We start from the raw sequence: 25,963 nt of genomic DNA on the forward strand, positions 1-25,963 counted from the left end.
ATTCGTCGCTTTGTGTTTGCATGGCTAAAGGACATTTACGGCTTCTCTTACGAAAAGATTATAGAAAAGCATAGAGTAGTTTTACTTTCTCCGGTAGCAACTATGCAAACATAGAAAGTCTAAACCGGTGAATACTGCCAGATCATGTTATGCAGAATTCATTAATGCGCACTTCTGTTGATATGTAATGGGATAGAAAGAAATCCAACAAATCAATAGAAGATAAGGAAGTTTTACTTTTTACTTTAATTAAATATGCAAATTCAGCTGAGCACAAACATATTCTTACTGATTGTAAGTAATAACCAGAACAAGCACACGTATTACATCATTTTATTGTGCTGTTATACAAATATTTAAAAAATAATAAGTTCCCAAACGCGGTTTATTGTAGAATAACCCGAGTTTTGAGTTCTTTTACGTAAGAATATATCACGAAGGCCGTACGCCTGTGTGATATATTGTTTCGCATAAGAACGAGGTTGAGTTCTTATACATAAGAATATATCACGAAGGCCGTAGGCCTGTGTGATATATTGTTTCGCATAAGAACGAAGATCTCGGGTTATTCTACGATTATTCACTTTTGGGAACTTATTATATCGATTCTAACATGACATTTTAGTATCAACAATGTTAGAAAAAAATGGTAACTATTTTTCATGACCGTGCTAGCACCTGGATCGGATGACGTCATTGCACGCGAGTGGTTTATTGCAGAATAACCCGAGATAGATTTTGCTCTATATGTATGTAGGTTACTTGCTGGTCGTGTTAGAATTCTAAACAATTCACACTTCATGTTATAACATTCATAAACGTGCCAAAAGGTTGATAACATTCAGTATTTTCACTATTCATAAGCTATATGAAGACATATTTGAGAAGTCAGTGAATAATTACCGAATGTCTTATATAGGTTTTCGCGCTATGCGTTATATAAATTATAATACAACCAATAACTAAATGGGTCTCATTCTGAGTTTCTGCAGAACGTCATAATTCACAAAACCTCTTGTCAGAGCAGGATTTCTTTTTATCAACTAGTTATTGTTAAAATCAGTAAAACAAGTTCTGATATTTCCTTTTTCATTAAAGCAAAGTACTTTTCTTGATCGTGAAATTTCCAACGTCAGTTTGTTCAATATAAGACACAGAATCAATGCAATGTGTTTCATACACGCTAAAAGGTTTCTGTTTAACAACAGAATAAAGAATTGTGCTGTACCAGCATCTAACTAGAGTGAAATCACTACACTTATTTGTTTTATAGAGAAACACTTACATAAACTGTACACTATATCAGGCTTTCTTTTACGTTCAATGGCTGAATTTTATAGCCTGCAGACGGTGCCTCACCTGATTTTATACTAAAATTGCAGGAGCTTTCGAATAATTATAATATCTTTAATCCTATAGGTACTTGTTATTTAATTTCTCTGCAGTTTTTAAATGACGGTTATGCAGGTTTTTTTTATTCTTTAACTCTTATTCTTATTAAAGAGAAACATTTAGATATAATTAAATTATAAATAAATAGTAAAAATCGTCATTTCGAATGAGTAATGCACAGTTTCCATATTTCCTTTTTCAAAGCGGAAGAAGGAATATAAAATTGAAAAAACGATAACAATTACATGTACACGTCAAGAATATTGTTCTTGAAATATGTGATGATTGCATTTTTTAGATTTTGAGATGAATACAAAGACCGAAACTTCATTGTTGGAAGTCATGTACATTCAGAAACTGAGGAACATATATAATGAAGACGGCAATTAATTATAAGTAGCATAAGAACTGGTTCCAACTCCTTTTTCAAAACGTCAAATAAGGAAAATCATTACAAAATTCCAAACATGAAAACATTGTAACTGCAAACTATTATGAAACTGGTGAGTAGACATACTTTAGACATTAATTAATTACCAATATTTGTCCTTTCCTCTGAAGCATATTTATTGCCGATATGTGGATGATCCTCATATGTAAATAATCTCTTCATCTTTTCAGTTACATACATCTTAAAAATATGAAACAAACAATTTGCTAACTTACTTACTTACTTACTTTTATACCTGAGAAAACAGGCAAGAACAAATCGACAGCATAAAGCAAAAAGACCGTCTATCTGTCTGCATTTCACATGTGCTTGCTTTGCACCCTCGCAATGTTAGCGAGAAATTTCATGAAAACATAAAGTTATAACAGCTTTTAAATTTGTACAAAAATTGTGCATGCAAATGAATTACGTTATTATTACAGTTCCATCAAATATCAATAAAGCTTATTATGATACATGTAGTTGTGCACCCACGGCTGGACATAAATTCGGGACCTTTTATACCTAAAGCAAACACTCATAACTTTAAAAGATAGCTTTATAACATTGCAGTACAAACATATCCTTATATTTTACCCCCCCCCCACCCCTCCTTTTTAGAATTTGCCATCGAATTCAATTCACGGTAGTCGGGAAATATACACTTTGTGCAATATAAGCGCACTCTCAAACTTGGCCGGACTACACAGGTTACATAATCATCCCAATATCAAACCAATGTCACAGAGTTATTAATGTGTATGTGTTAACTTATTGCATGAAATTCCGCAACGATTGTCTGTACTTATTCTTGCTTTCTTTTCATATACTGTGTAAATTAATAACAGCTTTTTTCTATCTATTTCAGTCCTAGTGCCTCATGCTAGGTAATTATTATAAAATTCTGCAAAATTATGTACAAGGAGATTCGCGAATTAACAATTAATTAAATTTAAAGAACATAAAATACATTCACACAGCAGTTACTCAAACATTTAGTCTTTATTTGGTAAAGAATGTTTGTCTGCCTAGCATACTTTAGCAGATGTCGGAACGTGCCGTCATTTTAACACACTGCACTATGAAATGATAATTTTCAATTTTATCGCTGGTGGCTGTTAAAAGCTCCATTATCATTCATAACAGGTATGTGATGTTTGCACTTCTTGCTTAACCGGGTGTGGTTTATCATACGTGGGTGTTATCAGGGGATAGGATCTGTAACAAAGCCTCATGGAGGAATCGATATTGGCCCTGAAATATACATAATATAATATTAAAGGGAAGCCTCACACAGGACTAAACAGAACCAAAGAAACCAAACATTTACACCATTCGCTGACTGATCTTACTTGTATAAATGTTAACGGGCGAACCAGATGAAATATCGTCAACATGATACTTCTGTATTAATTGTCATGTTGAACAATTTTAAAAGGAAATACAGCAATAAAAGGTATGAACCAATCATAAGTAAAACAGTAAGAAGGAAATTAAGGAAAACATGCATTAGGAAACAACCTAAGACGACGGCAAAAAGTACTTTCTTAACAGATATACAATATTTATTTCTTTTAAAAGCACAAAAATGAATTGAAAAAGTGGCCTCTAACTGTCACTAACTAGATGTGGTTTCTCGAACTGGTTTGCCTATAGAAACACACACTTTAAGATCAACCTTAGAACAAGATAACGGAAAACAAATATCACCACTAATTTTAGTTTTATCCTTTAGTGCGATATGAGTCAGAATGTGAGTCATATGTGCGACATTTATCATTGATATTACGTGACTATGGCGTAAAATGTTGTGGTTGTTTTTTTCGCCTACTTTCGCGGAACCGCAGATATGGATATTTCAGTCATAACACGCTCCAAAAATTTGTATACTAAACTTGTACGAACTAAATTTTCCGAATTTAATAATGGTCAGATAAACTTTATCGGTACATTTATTCTTATCCAGGTACTTTTGAATTGAGAAAAACATTGTTACAATATAACTATGATTACGTAAATAAATACAGCCTACCACTGTCTGTACCAAGCAGACACGTTCTTCCCTCAGGTTTCTGACGCATGCAAAAATATCCACGTGACCCTCAGACATTCCTTCATTGGCTGATATGTCCAGTGCTATATAAGTTCCCGTTCGGCCAACCCCTGCACTAAAGGGAAAGAAAAAGTCAATATCACCTTCATTCTTTTAGCCTCTATACTCTATTGACATATAATCGTCGTGTATAATAAACGATGGATATTATCTGCAAAAAGTGCAATTACATGTGCACACGGTGCACCAGCTGAACTAAAAGCCATTTGTAGTGATATAATGCTTGTGTGCGTTGTTCTACAAGTAGCTGTGTGTTTGAAATTCGCTAATGAATATGACACAAGGTCGAACAGGTACGGAGTCAGAAACTAACATCGAGAATGAATTTATTAATTACTTACTAGTCTGCATAAATTTTGTTTTTCTTTTCTTTTGCAAGTCGTAAAAATGAAATATTTACCTGCAATGAACAATCATAGGTCCATCTTCTGTTGTGCTTATGCCTTTTACTTTCTCCCAGAAGTCTGTTAAACTGGAAATTTGTTTTGGTCTACTTTTGTCCGGCCAGGCTGTAAAATGCATCTGATATAGCGTCCTTTTCTCTGTTTTCTGTAAAAACAGGAAACAAGAACATGTAGAAGGAAATGTTTAACTTGCATAAGAAGCCCGATGTTTTTTTTTTTTCATTATTTTGAAGTAATTACTATGTTGACGTTTTTATATTATCTACAACATATCCAATATAAACGCATCTCATTGACACTTGATGTTCGGGAATTCAATCAAAGGTACATTACATTACTGTGGCGTTTTCAACAGTATACACGCGGGCAGTTAACCTAGATTCTGTACCAGTACAAACTTGTTCTCCGCAAGTAACTGCTAATTTCCTCACACGAATCACAAGTGGAGAACAAATGATTTCAGACACAAAACGTCCCGGAGAACAAACGCCTTGCCCGGAGATTAAACTCACGACCCCGTGAACCGCAAAGCGGATATTGTTACTGGACAATACGAAAAGATTGAAGGAATGCCTTTTAGGTTATAAACAACGTCATTAATTACATTCTCCTGAAGATTCAAAATGTTTATTTTACACAGTTAAGCTATGTAATACAAAAAAGACATTGTCTTCATTTTTCCCACTATATATATAATAAATACCTATACTGCTAGTCTAAGCATTCAAGTAATGATATACAAACTGATAACCTAAGCTACATGTACCTCCATTGTGAAGATCCTGGCAGTATAATTAGCATAGATCTCTTCAACCTGACATATGACCTTCACGTTTCCATACTTGTTACAACATCTTTCATCAGGCCAATATTTGTCACATTTTTGTATCTGAAATACAAAGAATTTTAGAGACATTGCATTAATATTTAGAACAGATAATTTAGAGCATACTAAACGCCATAATAGAAGTTAAACCATGCGTTATCTACAAAAAACTGGTGTTGGTCATTTTCATAAGTACTTGTTTTTGTTTGTACTAAAATCGGTGGAATGCCTTGACGGTTGAAACATGCATAATTTCAAAAATCATGGACACGTATAAATCTTAATCTAAAACTGAAACAGTCTCTAAAATATGTAAACGACGGGGGTGGGGGAGGTGGGTGTTGAGGTGGCATGGGATGGAGGTGGGGGTAATGAAGGCACACACAAGTTTCACTGGTGAAAGCATATGGTATCTAACTCTACCCAACAATGGCCGTGTTTATTTTTTCGAATAAAGTGGATGATCAGCTAAGCAGATTAATATACTTTTCCTATGTACATATCGGAAAATGTGAATACGCTCTCTGTTAGTCATGCGTAAGACGAATCTGACTGATTTTGGTTGGTAGGATTTGTTAAAGGTCTATCTTTATATATATTCAAGATATAAGACGGAAAAGGAAGCTAGATGCTGTGCGACAAAAGGTAAATGGTAACAATAGCTGGACTTCAACTAACATTATTCTCTGTTGAGATAAAAAATACTTAGTACCAAACAGAATTTCTTAACAAAAAACGTTAAAGAGAAAACTGAAGAAAAGTTCAGTTTTATAAGATTTTGAATTAAATATTTGCTTACCCCCGACTCTCTAAGATTGGTCAGCATAACAATTTTGCCAACTCTCTCCTGCCAGACCATGTTCCAGAATACATCAAAATCAGCACCCATTTGTTTGATTGTCGGTCCTGAAATTATATTCATATAACACGTCTTATGATCATAAATCGTACAGGAATAGTATCGTCTCTATATTGCGGCATGCAGCATGTATCATGGCAAAAATATTGACCAAAAACTGCTTTAATTGCCATAAAGTAATTGTACTGTTGCATCATAAAGTGTTTTAGTTGGAAATTTTAGCGTTAAATCGTTAAATATTCTTGAATAAATGTAATTGTCTTACGTTCTCATTTCCAACAAAATACAAAACATTCCAGCCCTAAACATCAACTTAGCTGTAGTAACATCATTCACAGGTTTGTAGCTTGGATAGTAGTATAGGGGCCTCTTTGTGGTAAACAAAGGGGCGCCACGGGAGACCTTTTACTAAAAATATAACTCTTTTGCATATATAAATAAATTTCACTGCACATGCGCGGCGGATTTTGAATTTTATTTTAGAATGACATCACTTCCTAGTAAAAATGCCCTCACCCCTGCTTTTTATACTCCCGGAAGTATATAAGCTGACTTATAAAAACTCTAGGGCGTGTTCGCGCACATGGGGGTCAGGTGTCACCCTTAACGGGGAATAATTTTAAAAACAAAATATTTCAAAAAAATCAAATACATAAATTTATTTTTTAAATCAAAGATTTTCTATAAGTAAATAATAAATTATTGAAAGGTATAAAAAAGAGCTTATTAAAAAATTTAATGCAAAATATTCATTATATTGAAATTAAAAACCCTTTAAAGTTTTTTTTAAAAAAATTTTAAAACATTAAGCTTTCTTTCAAAAAGTACTTAGAAATAGCATTAACTGAAAAAAAAGTATTACATTTTTGTCGACATGTTTTCCGGGCGTCCACTGACAAAATGACTCCAATCATAAGGTTTTAACCAAAAATGCGCATGCTCGGACCATTTTTTCATAAGACTTCAAAGTATATTTATTTAAGATAGAGTGAATCAAACGTGATCGGGTCAAACGTCTCGTGTTTTTGTTTTAAGGCCGGATAGGCGGACAATAAAAAGTAAACATGTAAAAGTTAATCCCTTTAAAGGCCACAATGTCTGGCGTTTATTTTTTAAAGCAGATACGAAAAATAGAAACAACAAAATTTTCCCTTTTAAGTCGCCGAGGGTCGGCTATTTTTGATTTAGGAGGGATGTATTAACAAAGGGGCCTATTGATCGCCAATTAATCCGTTTTTGAGTACGGGAAGGGGACACATCGGGCCCGGTCACAATGGACCAAAGTGCCTCTTTCATCCCAAACAATGATATGATTTAAAAAGAACATTTTCTTAAACAATTCCCAAATTTTTAATGCCCAAACCAGATTTTTTAAAACCAGTAAAGGACATTTTAAAAAATGTTGCTAAAATATCAAAATAAGACTTTAAAAGGGCCTTTTTTTACTTTTGGGTATTGACTTTTTAAAAGCCCAAAAGGTGCACTTTAAAATAAAAAAAGGTCCAACCGGAAAATGAAGTCATTAAAATTCAAGTATGTAAAGCCCGGGGACCGAAACCGAAGAAAGATCTTTTCGGAGGTTCAAAAAATATGTCCAATTACGTGTTATTCTATCCGTTTCCCAGATATGGGGTTAAAAACCAAATCTTCATCCGTAAACCCCCGGCTTCATGCCTTTATTATTAAAGATACCTGGGCGTTGGGTATCTAACCAAAGGTCTCGACAGTACTATAAGTTGGTACACTCAAACCGGGGGAAGTGAAATCAATCACGCAAAAATTTACATTTTCTCGGTCCCTAACTCGAACCGGGTCAAGAAAGTCCCAAATGGAAAGGTTTTTACAAAAAGTTTTCGACACACAAGAAACACACACAACGTTCACCAACCACCACAAAACACCAAAACCCACGCCCACGCACCACACACAAAACACACAAAAGCACACTACACGTACACCCGCAGCGCACACGCACACCCACCCCAACGCACACACACAAGCCACGCGCACACAAAAGCACACGGCCGACACACAAGAAAAAACCCGCGCGCACACGCACGCCAACCAACCACGACGCCGCACGACGCACCGCACACACACACACCCACGCATACATGACGCACGCCCCAACTCGCGCCATTAAACAATATAAGTAACATCATCAAAATTTAAAAATTTCAAAATCATGGGGGCCTATTACCTATACACAGATTGTGTCTTAACCTTAACAGGTACACAATACTATTTCCTTTGTAACTTTACTTTGTCATTTTTAGTTATTACAACAACACTAGTCCCCGAAATTGAAAAAAGTTCCACTACGGGAGATACTCCAACACACACACAAAATTTCAATATATGTTTGGAACATCCAAAATTTTTTAAATTTAAACAGAGTAACATTTAAAATAATCGTACAATCTATCAAAATTAACCCTTCAGGGATTTAAGTAAAAATTTTTTTTTGGAAACTTAAAATGGCTTAAAAATGTATAAAAGAGAACTGGCCAATGTTGACACTAAATTTGGAAAAAAAGAAAAGGGGAAAAATTTCGGTCAATTTTATGACTTTTTAGGAGAAATTATAAAAAGGTTTTTTTGTTTTATAAAACTTTAAGCCCTTTTAGGATACGTTTTAAGTCAGATGGGTTTCTAGAAAGCCTTTTTTCGACCATTTGGAAATCGTCAAGTTTTTTAAATGAACAGAAATACGTTAACATTGAACAATCAGTTTTTAATTTTCATGACACATTTCTATTCATCAATTCTGAGATGTAATTTTTCTTGTGAATTAATAAAAATTTTCATTTACACCCCCATCCTCGATTCATTTTTCAACCGTTATCGTTTTTGACGAACGGTTTTTAAAAACCTTCTTTCTTATATTGCAAAAAAACTTTTAAAAACAGATAGCTTGGAAAATCTCGCGCATGGGTTCAGAAAATGTATACAATTTACCTCTATCTTGATCCTTTCTCAGAAGGCGTTTAAAGATTGAAGTGAGTTTTGAAAAACTTTTTTGAGTGGTAAATTTCAAATTTGCAACCAAAATTTTCAAAAGTAATTTCTCCCTCTTTTTGGGGGAACGATTTTGATGATCTGTGCAAACCAAAACGCTGGCGAGACCTAAGTGTTGTAGAATACAACCGAAATGAAATCACTCGTGCGGAAATATTTTTTTTTTCCCCCTTTTATTCCCCACAGACTTTTCCCCGTGTTTGGACCTACGAAAGGTTTTGCATACTATTCCATTTTTTTGCCTAAAAAAATTGGGGCAACTCCGCGTAAAATGCTCAAAGTAACTTACCTGACCCTTTAAACACTTTGAATCAAAATGACAATAAACAATTTTCACAGGGAAAAAGTAAAATAAATGGAGTCAGGCAGTGTTCTGATTAGCCCGTAAAGGTTTTAAGCAATGTTTGGGCTAGCGATACGCATTCTGATGGTTTAATTCTAAAAGAAAGGCACTTACATGTTAAAAACTTGTCATTTCCAAACTAAATTTTTTTTTTAAATACCCAAACAAAATTAAAAGGAATGACCACTGTTACAAAAAATACCCAAATTAAAAAGTTAAATAACGTTTTTCATTAACAAAATGTTTTAAAAATCAAATCAGGAAAAAGCTCGGGAGTTTTGGGGAAATAGATAAATTCCTTCGCGCTGACCTAAAGAATGGTTAAAAAATAAAAAAGACAAATTTGTTCTTTCAGTCTTTATTGCCAAAGCTTTTATCACAAAATACAGGAAAAGTAAAATAAAATAAACAAAATAAAGCATCATTCATTCTTACAATACACATAAAGGGTTTTACAAATCCTTCATTTTTCGTCCAAAAACATGGGTTCATAATGTAATAACGCAAACAGCCCGCTTTATGTTTGAATCTGTACCTGATTTGACAAAATTTTCACCAATAACGTTTCTTTTAACACTTGCCAAAATGAATTTTTGTAGGCTCTGGTCATTACCAGTGAATCGAAAAATTCGTGGGTCCCCTTTTGGAAAAAAAAAGGCCACCCAATTTTCTACCCCCTGGCCGTGTCGTATTTGAAATGAGTATTGCCCCCCTACTATCGAAGGGGTCCGCCGCCCAAAATTGTCACAGGGTACTCTTTTAACTTTTCCTCGAGCTCGTAGTTTTTTTATTTTAAAAGAAAGGGTGTTCCAACCCAAAGTATCTTGGGCATTTTTGGGGAAATTTTTCTTACGTCGTGGGGTGTCAAAAATACGACAAAAAGGGTGCCTTTTTACCCCTTTGTCGCTTCGATCACTATGTTTTTTTGTGACCGTCTTTTTTCCGACCTACAATATCAACCGTTTGGGGCTACGGGTGTCCAAATTTTACTACGGGGAATCTTAAACTTTTTGTTCTTGTGCTTCTCTTTCTTGTTTCTCTTTGTTCGGGCCCTTTTTCTTCGAGTGCACCGCTCCTACAAAGTAAGGCCCCATAGACAGGATACACAATCCGTCCCTAAAGTCTTTGAAGTGTTGTACCCATTTTTCGGGCCGGTTTATCCGGGTACCCTTTTTTGGGGGTTTATAATCGTATCCCTTTTATGGAACCCATTTTGCAGATAAGGGAAAGCCGCCAATCCTTTTAAAACGTTAATTCATCATCACCCGTTTTTCACGTCATCACTTTCTTTATTATCATCCTTTAAATACTCTTCTTTGCTTTTATGATCGGGCCACAACTCATCAAATAGGCCCCCCCCCCTTTTTTAAGGGCAAAGGGGGCCGAACAGATTTTTTGACAGTCATGCCGTGCTGATTTTTAGTTTCTTGCCGACTGTAAATCTGCTGGATAGGGTTTTGTCTATAAAAGTCAACAAATCGGGCATAAATTTTTTCTCGTCTCTTTTTAAATTTAGGCAATTCATCTTAGCTGTGCGACGGGACCTTCTTTAAAAAAAGAGCCCCTTTTCTGTATATTTTTTAAATTTAGCTTTTAAATTTTTCTTTTAATAGATTGCTGAGAGGACCTGAAAAAGTTATCCCATAATTTAGGCGTGACGCTCTTTAAAAATCTCAACTTTTCTGCGTTTACCCGGAGGCCCTTGATCAAAGATCGTTTTTTTTAAAAAAGTATATTATTTTGTTTTTGTTTCTCACCTATCATCATCATCGATCATATAATTTCTCCTCCTATCTTTAAACTTGTCATCATTTTTTTCAAATAATCCCTTTACCATTGAAAAGTCTTCTTTTTATATTCACATCTTTCGTTTTGTCTTTTCTGGAGTGTTTTGCCTCGAAAATTTTTTACTAAACGGGTTGTTCTGGGGTGCTTGATTTAATCTATTACTAAATAACCCTGAGGTCTTTATGTCGCTCGTTCAAACCGTTTTTATAAAGATTACTGAGAAGGATATATTTTTCTCGCCAATGTAGCCACTTGGTTTTCAATAGGATTTTAAATAACCAGAACGCGTATCAAAGCGATTTCTGCAGGCTTTCCTTTAGGAAACAAATTTTGGGTGAGATAACGACAGATATGTTCCCGTGGGGATGCCCCTTTGGGGAAGAATCAGCAAATCTTTTATCGATTTAGCTTCAGTCATCAAGTCGTCAAACCAGCAGGGGTTTCCCTTTGACTAACATTTTATCTGGGAATCATTAAGTATCTGGAAAACCCCGACAAATTCGACACCGGGGATTTTACGCTGAAGTTTATCATACAATGGGGCCATTGTCCAAAAAACCAATGAAATTTTAGGTGAGGTCTTACAAGATTTTATGATACATTTCCTTTTCCCTTCAGTTTTCCACTACCCCCTTGGGCCAGAAACGACCCTAGAAAATGGATGTTTTAAAAGTCGCCTCTTGAAGTGTTAAATTTTTAAAATGTGAATAGTTTTTCCCGTGGGGGGCGTCACTCCAATGCTTATTACGTTATGTCCCAGGGGTCGCGTAAGAATAACTGGTGAAATAGGGGGGACTTATTCATTTGGAAGTAGATGTAAAAAAATTTTTATACAACAAACACTGCTTTGTAATTTTTCAAATTTTTTAAAAGCCATTTTTTACGCTTTTTAAAAATATTTGCTGCAGAATTATTTTCAGTAAAGGTGGGGTGGGGTGGGGTGTAGTGGGGGAGGTGGTGGAGGTGGGGGGGGGGAGGTGGGGAAGTGGGGTGGAGGTGGGGGTGGAGGGGGTGGTGGAGGAGGGGGGGTGGTGGAGGTTTGGTGGGGGAGGAGGTGGTGGTGGTGGGCGTGGTGGTGGTGGTGGAGGTGGTGGGGGGTGGGGGGGGTGGGGAGGTTGTGGTGGGGGGAGGAGGTGTTTGGTGGTGGGGGTGGAGGAGGTGGGTTTGGGGGTGGGGGTGGTGGTGGTGAGGGCGTGGTGGGGAGGTGGTGGGAAAGGGGGTGGAGGGGGGGGGGGGCGCAATGATTTTTGTTTTGTATTTTTTAGCCTTTTTGCGAATAAAAAATTCTGAAAGTTTTTTTGCTTTTAATGATGGCTGCGTCATTTTAGGAAGAAGTTGTTGATTGAATTTCCCCTGCTTAAGGGAAAGTTGATTCCAAGAACTTGCGGTGTGTTTATGAAACCTCAAATCCACTAGGTTTCCACTCGTTGCAGACAGTTATATATCTTTTGCAAAAACGAAAAGTTTCAATAGGGCAGGCAGTCGGTTTATTCACTTTAATTTATAACTACGTGGCGTTTAATTCTTATCGCAAACGCTAAACGAAAGGGAAGGGAAATAAACAAAAGTATAATCGTGCATAAGATGAGCTTTTTTTTCGTTTTTATGATGAATTTGAAAGGCGAGAGTTTTTTCCCTACCCTAAGCGTTTCGTCAAAGTCAGACTGATTTACTAAATAAAAGCGTGCTCTAAAATACATTTTGAAGGGACTCTTTTTAAACAGGTTTTTAGAAAAGGGGGGTGATTTCATTTTGGTGGTTTAAAATAGAATTAGTAGGAACAGCTTGAAAAAAAAGCATCGCATAAAAGAAAGTTTAAAATGTAAAATAGCCTTCCTTTTAGAAATTTAAACCCCAAACAGAATGGTATACAAGCCAATCGAGCAGTATAATTTAGATAATCAGAAAATGTCAAATCCATTTAGTTTATTTAGGTTTTTTTATTGCTTTTTTTATCCCCAAAAAGTATGGTCAGTAAAATTACTTTGACGCATTTTAGCGGAGTGCCCCTATTCTTTTTGTGCAAAAAATGAAAAAGTATAGTAAAACCTTTGTAGGATACCAAACGGGTATAGTCGGTTGAAAAAAAAGGCGAAAATCGAAATTTTACGACGGTATTTCATTTTCCCCGGGTTTTATGCAACCCAAAAAACTTATTCTCGGGGGGGGGGGGAAGCGTTTTGGTCTGACACCAAAATCATTAAAATCGGGCCACAATAGAGGAGAAATTTCTTTAAAAATTTTTTTTCGAAATTTTAAAATTAAAAAACCCAAAAAAGTTTTCAAAGCGTCACTCAATCTTTTTAAAGCAATTCTTGAAAGGACTAGATAGAGGGAAATATCTTTCATTTTTTGAACCTATGCGCGGATCTTTCCAATGCTATTGTTTTTAAGAGTTTTTTGCAAATTTAAGAAAAAAGGTTTAAAAATCGCTGTTACGCATAACCGATAAGGGTTTAAAATCGAATCGGAAGGGGATGTAAAAAGAAAAATTTTTTGAATTCCACACAGAAATTAACTCTCAGAATTGAGAAAAGAAAGTGTGAAAAGAAATGGGGAAAACTGTTTTTTCAAGTATTCTGTTCATTGAAAACCTGACGATTTCCTAGAATGGTCGAAAAAGGCCCCTTTTTAGAACCCATCTTACTTAAGACGATCCCAAAGGGGGATAAAAGTTTTTTAACACAAATACTCGTTTTTTTAAGTTTCTCCTAAAAAACATAAAATTGACCCAAATTTAAACCCCTTTTACGTTTTAAATATTAGTGTCAACATTGGCCAGTTTTCTTTCATACATTTCTTTAAAACCGATCTCAAATCAAAAAAAATTTAAAATTTAAAACCCCGAAGGGAATTTCATGCAAGACTGTACGATAACATTTAAGTGTAACTCTGTATTACACCGTAGTGGGAATGGCAGTCAATTTCGGAGACTACGTGTTGTGGGAAAACAAAGATGACAAAAATAAAATTTTCAAAGGAAGAATTATTGTGAAACCGTTAATGAAATTGCAGACACAATCGTGTACTAGGGAATAGGGACAAAAAAATTTTGAACTTTTTAAAATTTTAATATGTTACATAATTGTTAAAAAGGGCGTACGGTGTGCGTGCATGCATTATGCGCGTGTGGGGGTGCTTGGTTTTTGGATTGGCGTGTGCGTGTGTGTGGTGTCTGTGTTTTGTATGTCTGTGCGTGTATGGGGTGTGTTTTCGTGTGTACGCGGGGCTTGTGCTGTGCTTGTGTAGGTTCGGCTAGGGACGTAGAAAATTGAATTTTACCGTGATTTATTTCACCCCGGTTTTGAGTGTTCAATTATAGTACTAGTCGAGACCTTCGGTTTTGATACCCCAACATGCCTGGTTTTTCTTTAATAATAAAGGATGAACCGGGGGTTTTTTGGATGAAATTTGGTTTAAACCCAAATCTGGAAAAGGATAGAGAAACACGTAATTTTACAATTTTTTTTGAACCACTCGAAAAGATCTTTCAACGGTACCGGCCCGAGTCTGTACGATGATTTTTTAAATTTTAATGACTTATTTCCGGTTGGCACCAGTTTATGGTAAAGTGCACTTTTGGGCTTTCAAAAAGTCAGTACCCAAAAAGTAAAAATGGACCCAAAACGTCTTATTTTGATATTTTAGCAACTTCTTAAAAAGTCCTTTACTGGTCAAAAAAATTTGGGTGGTCAAAAAAATGTTGCAATTTTTTAAGAAAAATATTTTTTAACCCAAAAACATGATGGTATGAAAGAGGCCTTCGGTCCCAAAGTACCCGGCCTGAGTCGCCTCCCTTCCCTACTCAATACACGGATTAACTTTTACAGATCAAAGGCGTTGTTAATGATCCGCCAAAATCAACAGAGCTGAATTATGACACTTTTAAAGGGGTTAAATTTGATAGTTTTAAATACGCTTTTGTTAATGTATCCCCTCTTAAAAAAATACACGCCGACATTTTGGCGACTTTAAAGGGATTAAACTTTGACAGTTAAATTTTTATTTTCCGTCTATCCGGGCCTTAAAACAAAACACGCTAACATTTTGACCTGATCACGTTTGATTTTCACTCATGCCTTTTCAAAAAATTTGCTTATAACATTTTGAAAAATGGTCCGAGCATGCGCATTTTTGGGAAAAATACGCCCCATATGAGTCATTTGTCAGTGGACCCAAGAGGGGGCATCGCGACAAAAAATTTTCTTTTTTTCAGTTTAATGCTTTTCCGGACTTTTTGAAAGAAAGCTAATGTTTCAAATCTTTTTTTAAATAAAGCAATGGGGTTTTAAAACAAATTAAATTAAAATATTTTGCAAATTTAAAAATTTTAAAAGCCGTAACCAACAAAAATATTTATTCAATTACGTTATAGAAAAAAAATCTATATGACAAAAAATAATAAAAAATTTTATTTATTTTTTTTTAAATATTTTGTTTTAAAAAATTTTCTCCCCCCCCCCTTAGGGTGAGCCCTGACCCCAATGTGCGCGAACACGCCCTAGATAGGAATAAGTCAGCTTTTAAACTCCGGGAGATATAAAAGCAGAGGAGGGCATTCAAAAAATAGGAAAGATGCATTTAAAAAAAAAAATTCAAAAAGGCCGCCGCGCATGTGCAGTGAATTCATTTCTTATATGCAAATGAGTTACTATTTATAGTAAGTAGGTCATCCAAGATGGCGCCCGTTTGTTTACACACAAAGAGGCCCCTATACTACTTTGGATGACGTGGCTGGTATCTGTATTTACTTAAATTAAGTACTGTAATTTATTTTCATTTGTTATCTTTATTATTGGACTGTATTGGTCCATTATATAAACAGAGTTCCGCTTAAGCTGGTGGTATAGTTGGGTTTTGCACATTTCTTTACTAATCATTAACACGGGCCTACGTGGACGAGTAGTTAAGATTGCTCACTTCGAATTCATTGCCCCTAACTGCCGTAGTCTCGAAATCTCAAAAGCATGCTAGCTTAGGAAGATCGCAAGTTCTACCCAGGTTCCTGTCCTTACGTCAAACATTGCCTAGAGAGCATCTGCTGTTTTCATTCATCTTCAAAAGCTGGGCAGTCGCAATATGAACTGTAACTCTGTGACGTTAAACCCAACAAAAACAAAGGCAAGCAAAACAAACAGAACCGAGTCTACATTTAGTTTGCTTTAGTTGGGTTCTACCGCCAACATTCAGATCGCCCCTATTGGATGCACGCACGTATTGAGTGTAGTATACACTGACTAAATGTTAGGGTTAGGTATAACAGAGGTTTAATAGCGTATGTTCAATGTGTGTGTACACTCAATGCGGGAGGATCATTGCCGACCTGGCTTCTATACGTTCAAAGTATCTTATAACATTCCATGGTTCCTGTATCGTGGACATTATTTCTTATTTAAAATACCTGTGTTGTAATATCTATGGTTAAAGAAAGTTATATTCATGGTAATTACACATGTGTTGAGACAGTTTGAGTACGAAAAAATATGTATAATGTAAACAAATGGCATACCCATCGAAGCAATGTATGCTCTTTGTTTCATGTAACCCTAAAATAGAATTCGAAAATGTGTTACATAAGTACTATCGGCATCTGAAAACGTTAAAAATATTAAATAAGGAGTTGTTAAAATCGCTGTTTGTGTCGACATTTGAATTTATTCAACAGGCCTTAACGTAATTTGATAACTATTTATACAACTATAGAAAATATTCTCCAAAGGCCTCCGTAGTCGAGTGGTTAAAATCGCTGACTGAATCACTTGCCCACAACAATCTCGCTTGCGGTGTTGAATTCTTCTTCAATAGAATGGAGCTTCTACCAAGGTTCCTTTAGAAGATAATGCCCGGAGGGGCATCTATGGTTTCCGCAACCTTCAAAAGCTCGAAAAGTCGCCATTATAACCTAAACTGTGTCAAACTGACAAAAAAACAACATCAAAACAAAAATAAAACAAGCAAAATAAAAGATTTTCCAACCTACTTGCAAATATTTTAACATACATGATGGTTTTCTTATTAGTTCGCAAATAAAGTGAACGTATATATTTGCTCAAATATATCATATGATTGTAGGTGACTCCAAACATCTTCGAGTTAGTTTGTTTTATTTTCCTTTCTTTATTACATAATACATCTATAACAATACAAGTGTATGTCTGAGGACCACATTTACTAGCAGGAATAATGTTAACGAAATTGTTACTCACGTCTATGTAACTTGCATTAATGTAGTCAGAATTACCTTCCCGTATGATTACCCTTTTACTGTCATCTGCAATAATCATATTTGCATTAAATCCCTAAACGTTTCTACGTAAAAACCTCATCAAGTATAGTGCAGATACAGAGCGATCTGTCCAGTGGAAGCTCCAATAACAGAAAGAGAAAATATTTAGGTCTGAGTATGTAGTATTAATTTATCCTTGTTGTTTGTGAATACACACGTTGTTTTTATATTGCGTTCGGTATAAAACTCCGATTCACACGAAGCCCTCTCTCTTGGAAAATGCAGAAATGGTTTCCCATTTTAATGGAAGGTACATTTCAAGAGCATCAACATGTCTTTCACTGAAACATATACATGTATCATAGTTCCGCATGTTATTTTAATGTTTTATTTGAGACAGCCAGGAGGTGTTGGGATATGTTGTGAGGTGATGTTTACATATCGATGTCGGCGGTGTTACATCTGACTTGGCTGACTTGGCTAAATTAGATTGTTCCTATTTACAGCACTATTATTTTACATCTTTGAGATCATATTGAATGTTTTTATAATTATACATCAGTCATTTCTTTAATTAAAAGAAGGTATGCATCTAATCGTAAATATTCAGCGTGTTTGATGCAATAATAACATCTTACATATATGATTTGTGTTATTACAAGCCTTTGTTGACATGGTCCAGAAATGTATGCAATATATTAACTTACAAGGATATATATCTCTGTAACGGTTTTTCAGTATGTTCTCTCTCTTCTGCGAAGCTTTATGCGGCTTAATAAGTCCCGACGGTAATTCCTGATAATAGAGAATAACTTATTTAAGTCCACAATCTTCTCTGTCATGTCATGTTGCTTTGAGATAAGGACTGTTCTTTTGTATATTTATGTGGAGATGGCTTTAGTTTAGGAAATAGGCATGACAGATAACATTTACCTTCACCTCATGAATTCAAATTTATAAAGTTAAACTTAATGATCAGTATGGCAATGAATTTCTGGCACTTGAATGCGTTTTTTTTCTAGGCATTAACTATGAAATTGTCCCAGCGCAATTTGGCATGCACAGATTAATTTACAAACTCAGCGTTGTTTTCTTCGATCTTGAAAAGGTAAGACACTGACGATAACTTCTTCAATTATCATTGTAACAACTTGGTATTTACTAAACAAAAAAAGTCAACATATAAAGCTGATCATCAATATATTATGATATAAGATATTACCTTAAATTCTTCAACATAACTGTCTATAGTTTTGTTTTGTACAAACTCTCTAAGTTGATTTAATGGTATTTTTCTTTTCATTACTTCATCTGCATTGAAGTATATGTGATCGTCAAACTGTAATGTAAACATAGTAATTTCTATAGAAAACCTTGATATTTCACTGTATTTTAATATGAATAAGTGAGATGTTTGCATCACCATTTCCGTTCATAAGCAGCATGATGCTTTTCATTGTAAAGTTCAAGTTAGAAACTTTACACAGTGTACAATGTATTGTACATGTACGCAGTTAATGGAAAAACGAATAGTTATACATACTGTTTCAGCACATTCTGCTGTGCCCCCTTGGATGTCTGGATGTTTCCTCTCGATTGTGGCATATTCAGCAGTGCTTTTGGACAGACAGTGTGAGGATTGGGTATCATCGCTGGATGCTGAACTTTCTGGACAGGCTGCATTGTGTTTCTTGTTTCCTGACAGCCTTTGTTTCTGTTTGTTATTTCTCTTTACGGAGACAATGCCTTACCACAACAAAAGAAATTGCAGACATAAGTCAAAAGGTCATTTATAAGTACAAGAGGCCCAGATGGCATAAGTCATTCACTTGAAAAGGACATTGACTATTTGACCCTGCTGTCTGAATTTTGGTGAACATTCTTTACACAGTTCACAAAAAGTTATCATTAGAAGTTTTTATTTTTTGCTATGATAGCCAAAATATGCGTCGTGGTCGTTAGAATACACAAAGGAGCTTTAAGTGATAAGAAGCTGGTAACTGTTTTCGACCTTTAGCTCTGGTGGCTCCTAAATGGACCAAGTGGACCGATCACAATGCTGTTACAAATCAAGTTTGATGAAGATCCAGCTAGCGGTTTATCAAAAGAAGTCGTTTATATATATTTCTATTTTGTGCTCTAGTGGTCTATAGAAAGGGTCAAGCGCCCCATTTCAATAAATATTGGAGGAGCAAAACTGATGCTACAGGCCATATTTGATATTTATCAAGCAGGTCGTTAGAAGAAGTTGTTTAAAGGCGATTCTATTTTTAGTTTTATCACTCTCTACAAAAGAGGTTAAGCACCCTCATTTGAAGAAATTTTGCAGAAGACACTAACCAAACATGTAAAAATCCACCGTGCGGTTCATGAGAAAAAATCGTTTAATTAAAGGGGACAAATTGAACCTTTGAAATAAAGTTGAAAATGTTTATGCAGGATGTTTTAATCATGTTTGATGTAATATTGATCAGTAGTTTCAGAGAAGATAAAAATGTTGTGACAGGCCATCCTATACGATTAGCTTACACTAGTGAGATTTAAACTCAAATTCAATGCATTATATATATATATAAATCTGTAAATTGATCTCTTGGAAGCATAGAATGCAACCAAGATGAATCGGTTTGATTAAGTCTGTTCATGCGGAAAAGTAATGAAATGCGCAAAACATCGCTAGCACCTCTAGCACCGGCTTAAGCGGAGCTCTATTAAACATCCATTGAATGACCCCGCTGATCCAAAAGGACCAGAAAATATAACAACATTGAATCCAACTACGGGGAGACATTTTAAAGCCGCAGCCACGTGTTTTACTAACAAAGCTTGTGAATCAAAAAATGAAACAATAGATCAATCATCAATTGGATGTGATGACTTTAAATACAAAACAATTGACTGTTCATTTAAGGAAGATATATCGCAATTGTTACTAAATAGTAATCATCACAGTAGATGTATTAATTTCGTCGTCAAATATTTAATAGTTCCAGTGATTCATATGTCATGACAATTAAAATTTAAATTCAATCTTTCTTTTTGTTCGTAGATGTGTGATAAACTAATACTTTATTTAAATGATAAAATTTCCGGTCGAAAATGATAATTCATTTATAAAGTGTGTTCTTTGAAACCTTTCCAAATCAACACAAGACCAATTGATGTCGATAAAGAGTTCATACACTTTCAGAAATTTCAACAAGTTAATTTTGTGAAATATTTTAAACTTTCTATTTAGATACAATCTGTCAATTAAGTGATCATAAAAGTTTAAGATTAACACCTTCAATTCATCTGAGCATGTAATGAGCTGTTTTGGTCATTAAATATTTAAACAGCACTTTTTAATACCATACAGAAATATACTTTTTGGTGTAAAAGATTGCTGATGTTTAAATGAGACTGTTAAAAGTTCTTATTTCTTAAAATATTCATAGTTTTCTTTGTTACATTCAGTTTAGGAAATGGCGTCTTTTGAAGTAATTCATTTTCAAGACACTTTGCTCAAGTGAAGGAGAATCCAATCTCTGTACGCGAAAGGGTGGAATTCACATGTGTTTATTTAGGTTTCCCGGTAAATAAATTGGACATTTTATTATTTACTTCAAAGATAAGTATGCTGTTTAAACAAAAACTAATGCGTCCAAATCTTAATACTTATGCACCTAAAGAGTTGTCCTCCGAACGGTCACACGTACTTCTAACTTGTCGGTATGTCACAACATCTCCAAACCTCCCACTGACTACACGTTCTCGTTTAGGGTTTTGTCTATAAAAAGCATTAGACTGTTGTAATGAATGTCTTATATACGTTAAAAACGCTGCCTTCTTTGAAACTTATTTCAATTGACAATACCTAATTTCAGATTATTAATTTATTATTGTATGATGTATAACCTGAACCACAGAAACAGAAATCAAAATAAGCATAAATCACATATCTTAATATGTCTGAGAACAATTTTTTTTAAATCTGCTTTTTTTGCATTATAAAACCGATGACTCGCATATACAACATAACTTTAGTTTCATAATATTTTGACATGCAACTAACCTAATTTAGAAATAAATTCAATAAATGAATAAAGATGTGATTACCGTTTCTTGAGCAGTATAACAGCTACCACAACTATACTGATGGTCAGTATAACCACGGATACCAGCAGTATTACAGACCCAAGTTGTTTTGTTGTACTAGAGGTATTCTCGATTGTTTTTTCTGTTTTAAACATATTTGATAAATAGGATATCTTAATCAGGTCGGCAATGTATTTTACATAACGCTTTATATAGTAATATTACATGTATGCCGTAAATGAAATAACATTTATTTTATCATGAATTAGTACTAATTTACTGAGTCAAATCTTTCTATTTTCTTTCAGTGGCCCTCTTTCTGTTTAAATTTAACAATTCGTCTTTCTCAGTGGGACTTTTTATCAAAATGGAATGAACATGTACTGAACTAAATGTCAATGGTTCTTACCCTGTGAACACATGGCTCCTTCAAAATCTTCTAGACAACCATGGTCACAGGATCCTGTCTCCCTGTCGCATGTTATGTTGCGACAAGTATCGCTGCATGAATTAAGGCAATCTTCTCCGTAGAAGCTAACCACGTTTTTAGCCAATTTTCCAAAACCAGTTTTACATTTGGTACAAGTGCCATTTATATAACAAATACAGTTAATTGGACATTCGCATTTATCTCCATTTAAACCAGCTAAGCACCCTTGCCTGCAAGTACCATTATCGGTGTGACAGTCGCTGTGAAGACAGTTTTCGGGACATTCCAACAGGCACTTGTCTCCCCAGTAGCCGCGTTTGCAGCCGTAGTCACATGTCCCATTGTCAGCGTTACATGTTGTATTCATACAGTTTGAAGAGCACTGTGTGCTGCATTGATAAAACCCACTGTTTCTATTTCGTCCGTAACTACCTACTTTGCACGTTAAACATTCATTCATTTGACCACTAGAACTATTACAAGTTTGACATTTCGTATTACATTTCGATTTGCATTTGTTGCCATAAAATCCATCTTCACAAAATTTACAATATCCAGTTTCAACATTACAACCTGTTCCTCTTTTACAGTAACTGCATTTGGCTTGGCAAAATTGACCATAGAAACCATTGAAACATGACTTGCACGACATACTATCTGTACAGGACTGACAGTTCTTGTGGCAAGACTTGTCACACGTGGTCCCGTAAAGCCTAGATGGGCAGAAATAACAGCTTCCATTCCTCAAACACTCACCTGATAAACAATTTTGATGACATAGGTCTGAACAAAAATTACCGAAATAACCCGCCTTACAATATTTGCAATAACCTGACATATTGCACAAGGAGTTTATACAGTTCTCCGGGCATGATCTATTGCAATACTCTCCATAGTAACCAGGAATACATGCATAGCAAGTTCCATCCGAACGGCACGTGTCATTTAAAGAGACGATAGGGCATTTTGTCTGACAACGCACTCCGCAAAAACGATCTTCACAAGATTGGCATGAAGTTTCTGAGGTACATTTCTTGCAGTTGTCTGGACATGACAAATTACAATATCTGCCATGAAATTTAGAAATGCATTCTAACAGGCACGTCCCATCCCGTGTATCACACGATCCATTATAACAATTCTCTGGACATGATACGCTGCAATTACTTCCATACATCCCAGGTATACATTGCTTGCAGTACGTTCCGGTGAAGTTTGCTTTACAGCTTTCAGAGCATACCCCCGTGTCAAGATCACACCTATCTAGTAAGCATCCATAAGAGCATTTCTTTTCACATTTTTCTCCATGAAGTCCATCTTTGCATTTTGTGCACTCCGTAGTGGATATACAGGAACGGCAGCTGTTGGGACAGTCACTTGTACAGTCCTTACCCCAATAACCATTCATACAATTTACACATTTTGGCCATTTGAAAAGAGGTTTACAATTATGGCAGGCGCCCGTTTCCCTGTCGCAAACGTTATCTAGACACCCATTTGGACAAGTCATTTCACATCGTTTTCCATAATATGAAGGCAAACATCGATTGCAGATACCATTTAACGGGTTACAGCCACTCTCCAAACATCCACTAGAGCAATTGTGTTCGCATCGCTCACCATAATATCCGGCAGTACACATAGTACAGTTTTCGTATGAATCACAAGTCCAACACCGCTTAGGGCAGTCTTGATTACAGGTCGGTCCAAATTTTCTAGGAGTACATGAACCACATGTTTCTCCCATAAAGTTGTCCTGACAACTGCAATTCGCGGTTTCTTGTTCACATACTTTGTCTATGCATCCAGAAGAACACCTTCGTGTACATGTAGGTCCAAAATATCCAGGTTTGCATTCAGTGCATTCATAATGTATCGCACATGAAGCACAATTATCGAGACAAGGTAAACAAACAGATTTGTGCCGGTAGAACCCACTTGGACAGGCCAAGCACAATGTGCCGTTTTGATGGTAACCGTCGTTACATGCAATACATTCATTTTCTGATATGCAATATGTACAGTTTTTTGGACATTTTCTACACGACTCGCCGTTCAAGAAGTATCCCGTGACACACTGAGAACATATATCAGTAGAAGAGCATTCAAGGCATCTTTTGGCACAAGGATAACATAATTTTTCACCGTTGTACAAAGGTTTTAAATAGAATCCTGTGTTACATTCTGTGCATATTCGATTTGATGAACATGTTAAGCAATTTGCTGAACAGCTTTTGCATAGTTTTTTATCATTCATATAATAACCATCACTGCAGCCGCGACAATAACCGGCCCAGCTACATTTACATCCTGGAATACATATTGATACGACAGATCCTGAAATCAAAATTGAATAAGAATAGTTAACCGCCTAAGATTGTCGTGTTGAAACTTTTGTTAAAATTTACGGTTGAAAAAATATGATAGCTTGCATGTTGTCGATTTGTTACATAGCCAATGTCTCTCATACCAATTTATTTATCATAATTATATTGAATTAAAAAAAAAATAGTTTTAAATATTTGAAATTATTATGTTTTTTTTATTATTATCTAAGAAATTTGCTATTAAAGAATACAAACCCCAATTTCTTCAACAGCCAATTTATATCAATTAAAAGAAAAACTTAAAAGGATTCATCATGTAAAATAGTTGAATAAGATAAGGTTATATTATTGTGTCTTTTATACAAGTGCTGCTGAATCGGTGCCTTTCGAAAGCCTGTCACATATACTTGCATGATCTCAAGGTTTATATTAGAGTCTTTTTAAACTAAGACAGTATTGTTCGTAAGTATTGACCTAGCACTTACAAATGTTTGCCAATAATTTCGGGTGTTTTCTTTTGATAACGCAATATTTTTATCCTGAAAATTTCTCTATTACTAGTTATAATTAATTAACCGATGACACTTCAGATAAATGGTAAAATTGACTTTCACACACATTGTCATTAGTTTGAAATCACCTCAGATCATTTTTTTAAGTCAGTGTAATGTTACCGATATTGCTTTCATTTTTACATTATTTTATGAAACATTTTATTACGAATCTTAATTGTTTTCTCTTGTCGCATTTATTTTCTGGAAACGCTGGTGACAAGAAAAAGACATGTCTGAGTTCCATTTCAGAAAATGAGAAAAATCCTATCATCTGAAGAATTTCCCATATTTCTATATGGTTAATAGACTGAGATTGTGCATGTGCATTATTGTGTCTATATATAAACATATAATTTGCTGAAATTAAGCAGTTTCTATAGATCGAAAGTGATTTACAGAGTACATTCCACAAATACAATCAACTTCAAATTAAAGAGAAACAAAAATAATGCCTTATTATCTATAACAAAACATTAATATATAAAAATATAGATATAACCAAACATCACAACGATATACACAAAAACGTTAGTGAGTTTAGAATAGAATATGTTTTAATATGACAAAAAACTTTCGCTCAGTTTGGTATATTATGTTGTACAAAGAGGTTGGTTAAAGCAGTCAGCGTGTCAGCTTCCCTAATCTTGGCGAGGCTTGGGAGCAGTGAAAGAAACCCTCCGGTTACAATATATCGCTGTTTTAGTCTTTGGTATCGTGATCCAATGACAACGTGTCTCGTGACCCTAAGTTTCTTACCGGTATACACACTTATATATAAAAGAGAAAAGAAAAACTTTGGGTCAGAACTGTTCATTATTAGGCAGGAAAACTTAAAACAAACTAGATCATATTGAAGACGCTCGCTACAGTTTCGTTTTTTTTCCCAATAATAGATTTTGATGAACTGTTCTGTATTAAAAGATCATGTTATGATGTATTATTGAAAAATGAAATAAAAATACTAGGTCACCAGCTTTGTTTAAATTTTATTTGCCCCTAGCTATGATGCTATTTTAATGATTTTCTAAATTTCTATTGTCCTAAAATACATTTCAGTAAAGTACAATAACCAGCATAAATTTGATATCTAAGCATTTTTATAACGGAAAACAATATATCTATTTGAAGCATGCTCAAAGAAAGCAAAAGAAAGGAATACTTGTTCAGCAGACCCAA

At 35.0% G+C, this 25,963-nt stretch overlaps 1 protein-coding gene across 1 annotated transcript in view; it reads right to left on the reverse strand.

The window, feature by feature from the left end:
• Nucleotides 1-216: 216 nt before the first annotated feature.
• LOC123542686 (uncharacterized) overlaps nt 217-25,963 on the reverse strand; it is a 61,228-nt gene continuing 35,481 nt past the window's right edge. Inside the window, exons 9-21 of the mRNA XM_053531245.1 lie at nt 21,886-24,243; nt 21,498-21,618; nt 21,065-21,168; nt 18,943-19,145; nt 18,622-18,738; nt 18,107-18,194; nt 17,380-17,444; nt 16,558-16,719; nt 5,965-6,132; nt 5,106-5,228; nt 4,336-4,484; nt 3,855-3,990; nt 217-3,076 (exon numbers count right to left, since the gene is read on the reverse strand). Of these exons, the coding sequence (XP_053387220.1) occupies nt 3,011-3,076; nt 3,855-3,990; nt 4,336-4,484; nt 5,106-5,228; nt 5,965-6,132; nt 16,558-16,719; nt 17,380-17,444; nt 18,107-18,194; nt 18,622-18,738; nt 18,943-19,145; nt 21,065-21,168; nt 21,498-21,618; nt 21,886-24,243 (3,860 nt within the window). The 3' untranslated portion in view covers nt 217-3,010. The remainder of the gene's footprint in view (nt 3,077-3,854; nt 3,991-4,335; nt 4,485-5,105; nt 5,229-5,964; nt 6,133-16,557; nt 16,720-17,379; nt 17,445-18,106; nt 18,195-18,621; nt 18,739-18,942; nt 19,146-21,064; nt 21,169-21,497; nt 21,619-21,885; nt 24,244-25,963) is intronic.

Source organism: Mercenaria mercenaria, chromosome 19 (genome assembly GCF_021730395.1).
Source record: "Mercenaria mercenaria strain notata chromosome 19, MADL_Memer_1, whole genome shotgun sequence".
NCBI lineage: Eukaryota > Metazoa > Mollusca > Bivalvia > Venerida > Veneridae > Mercenaria > Mercenaria mercenaria.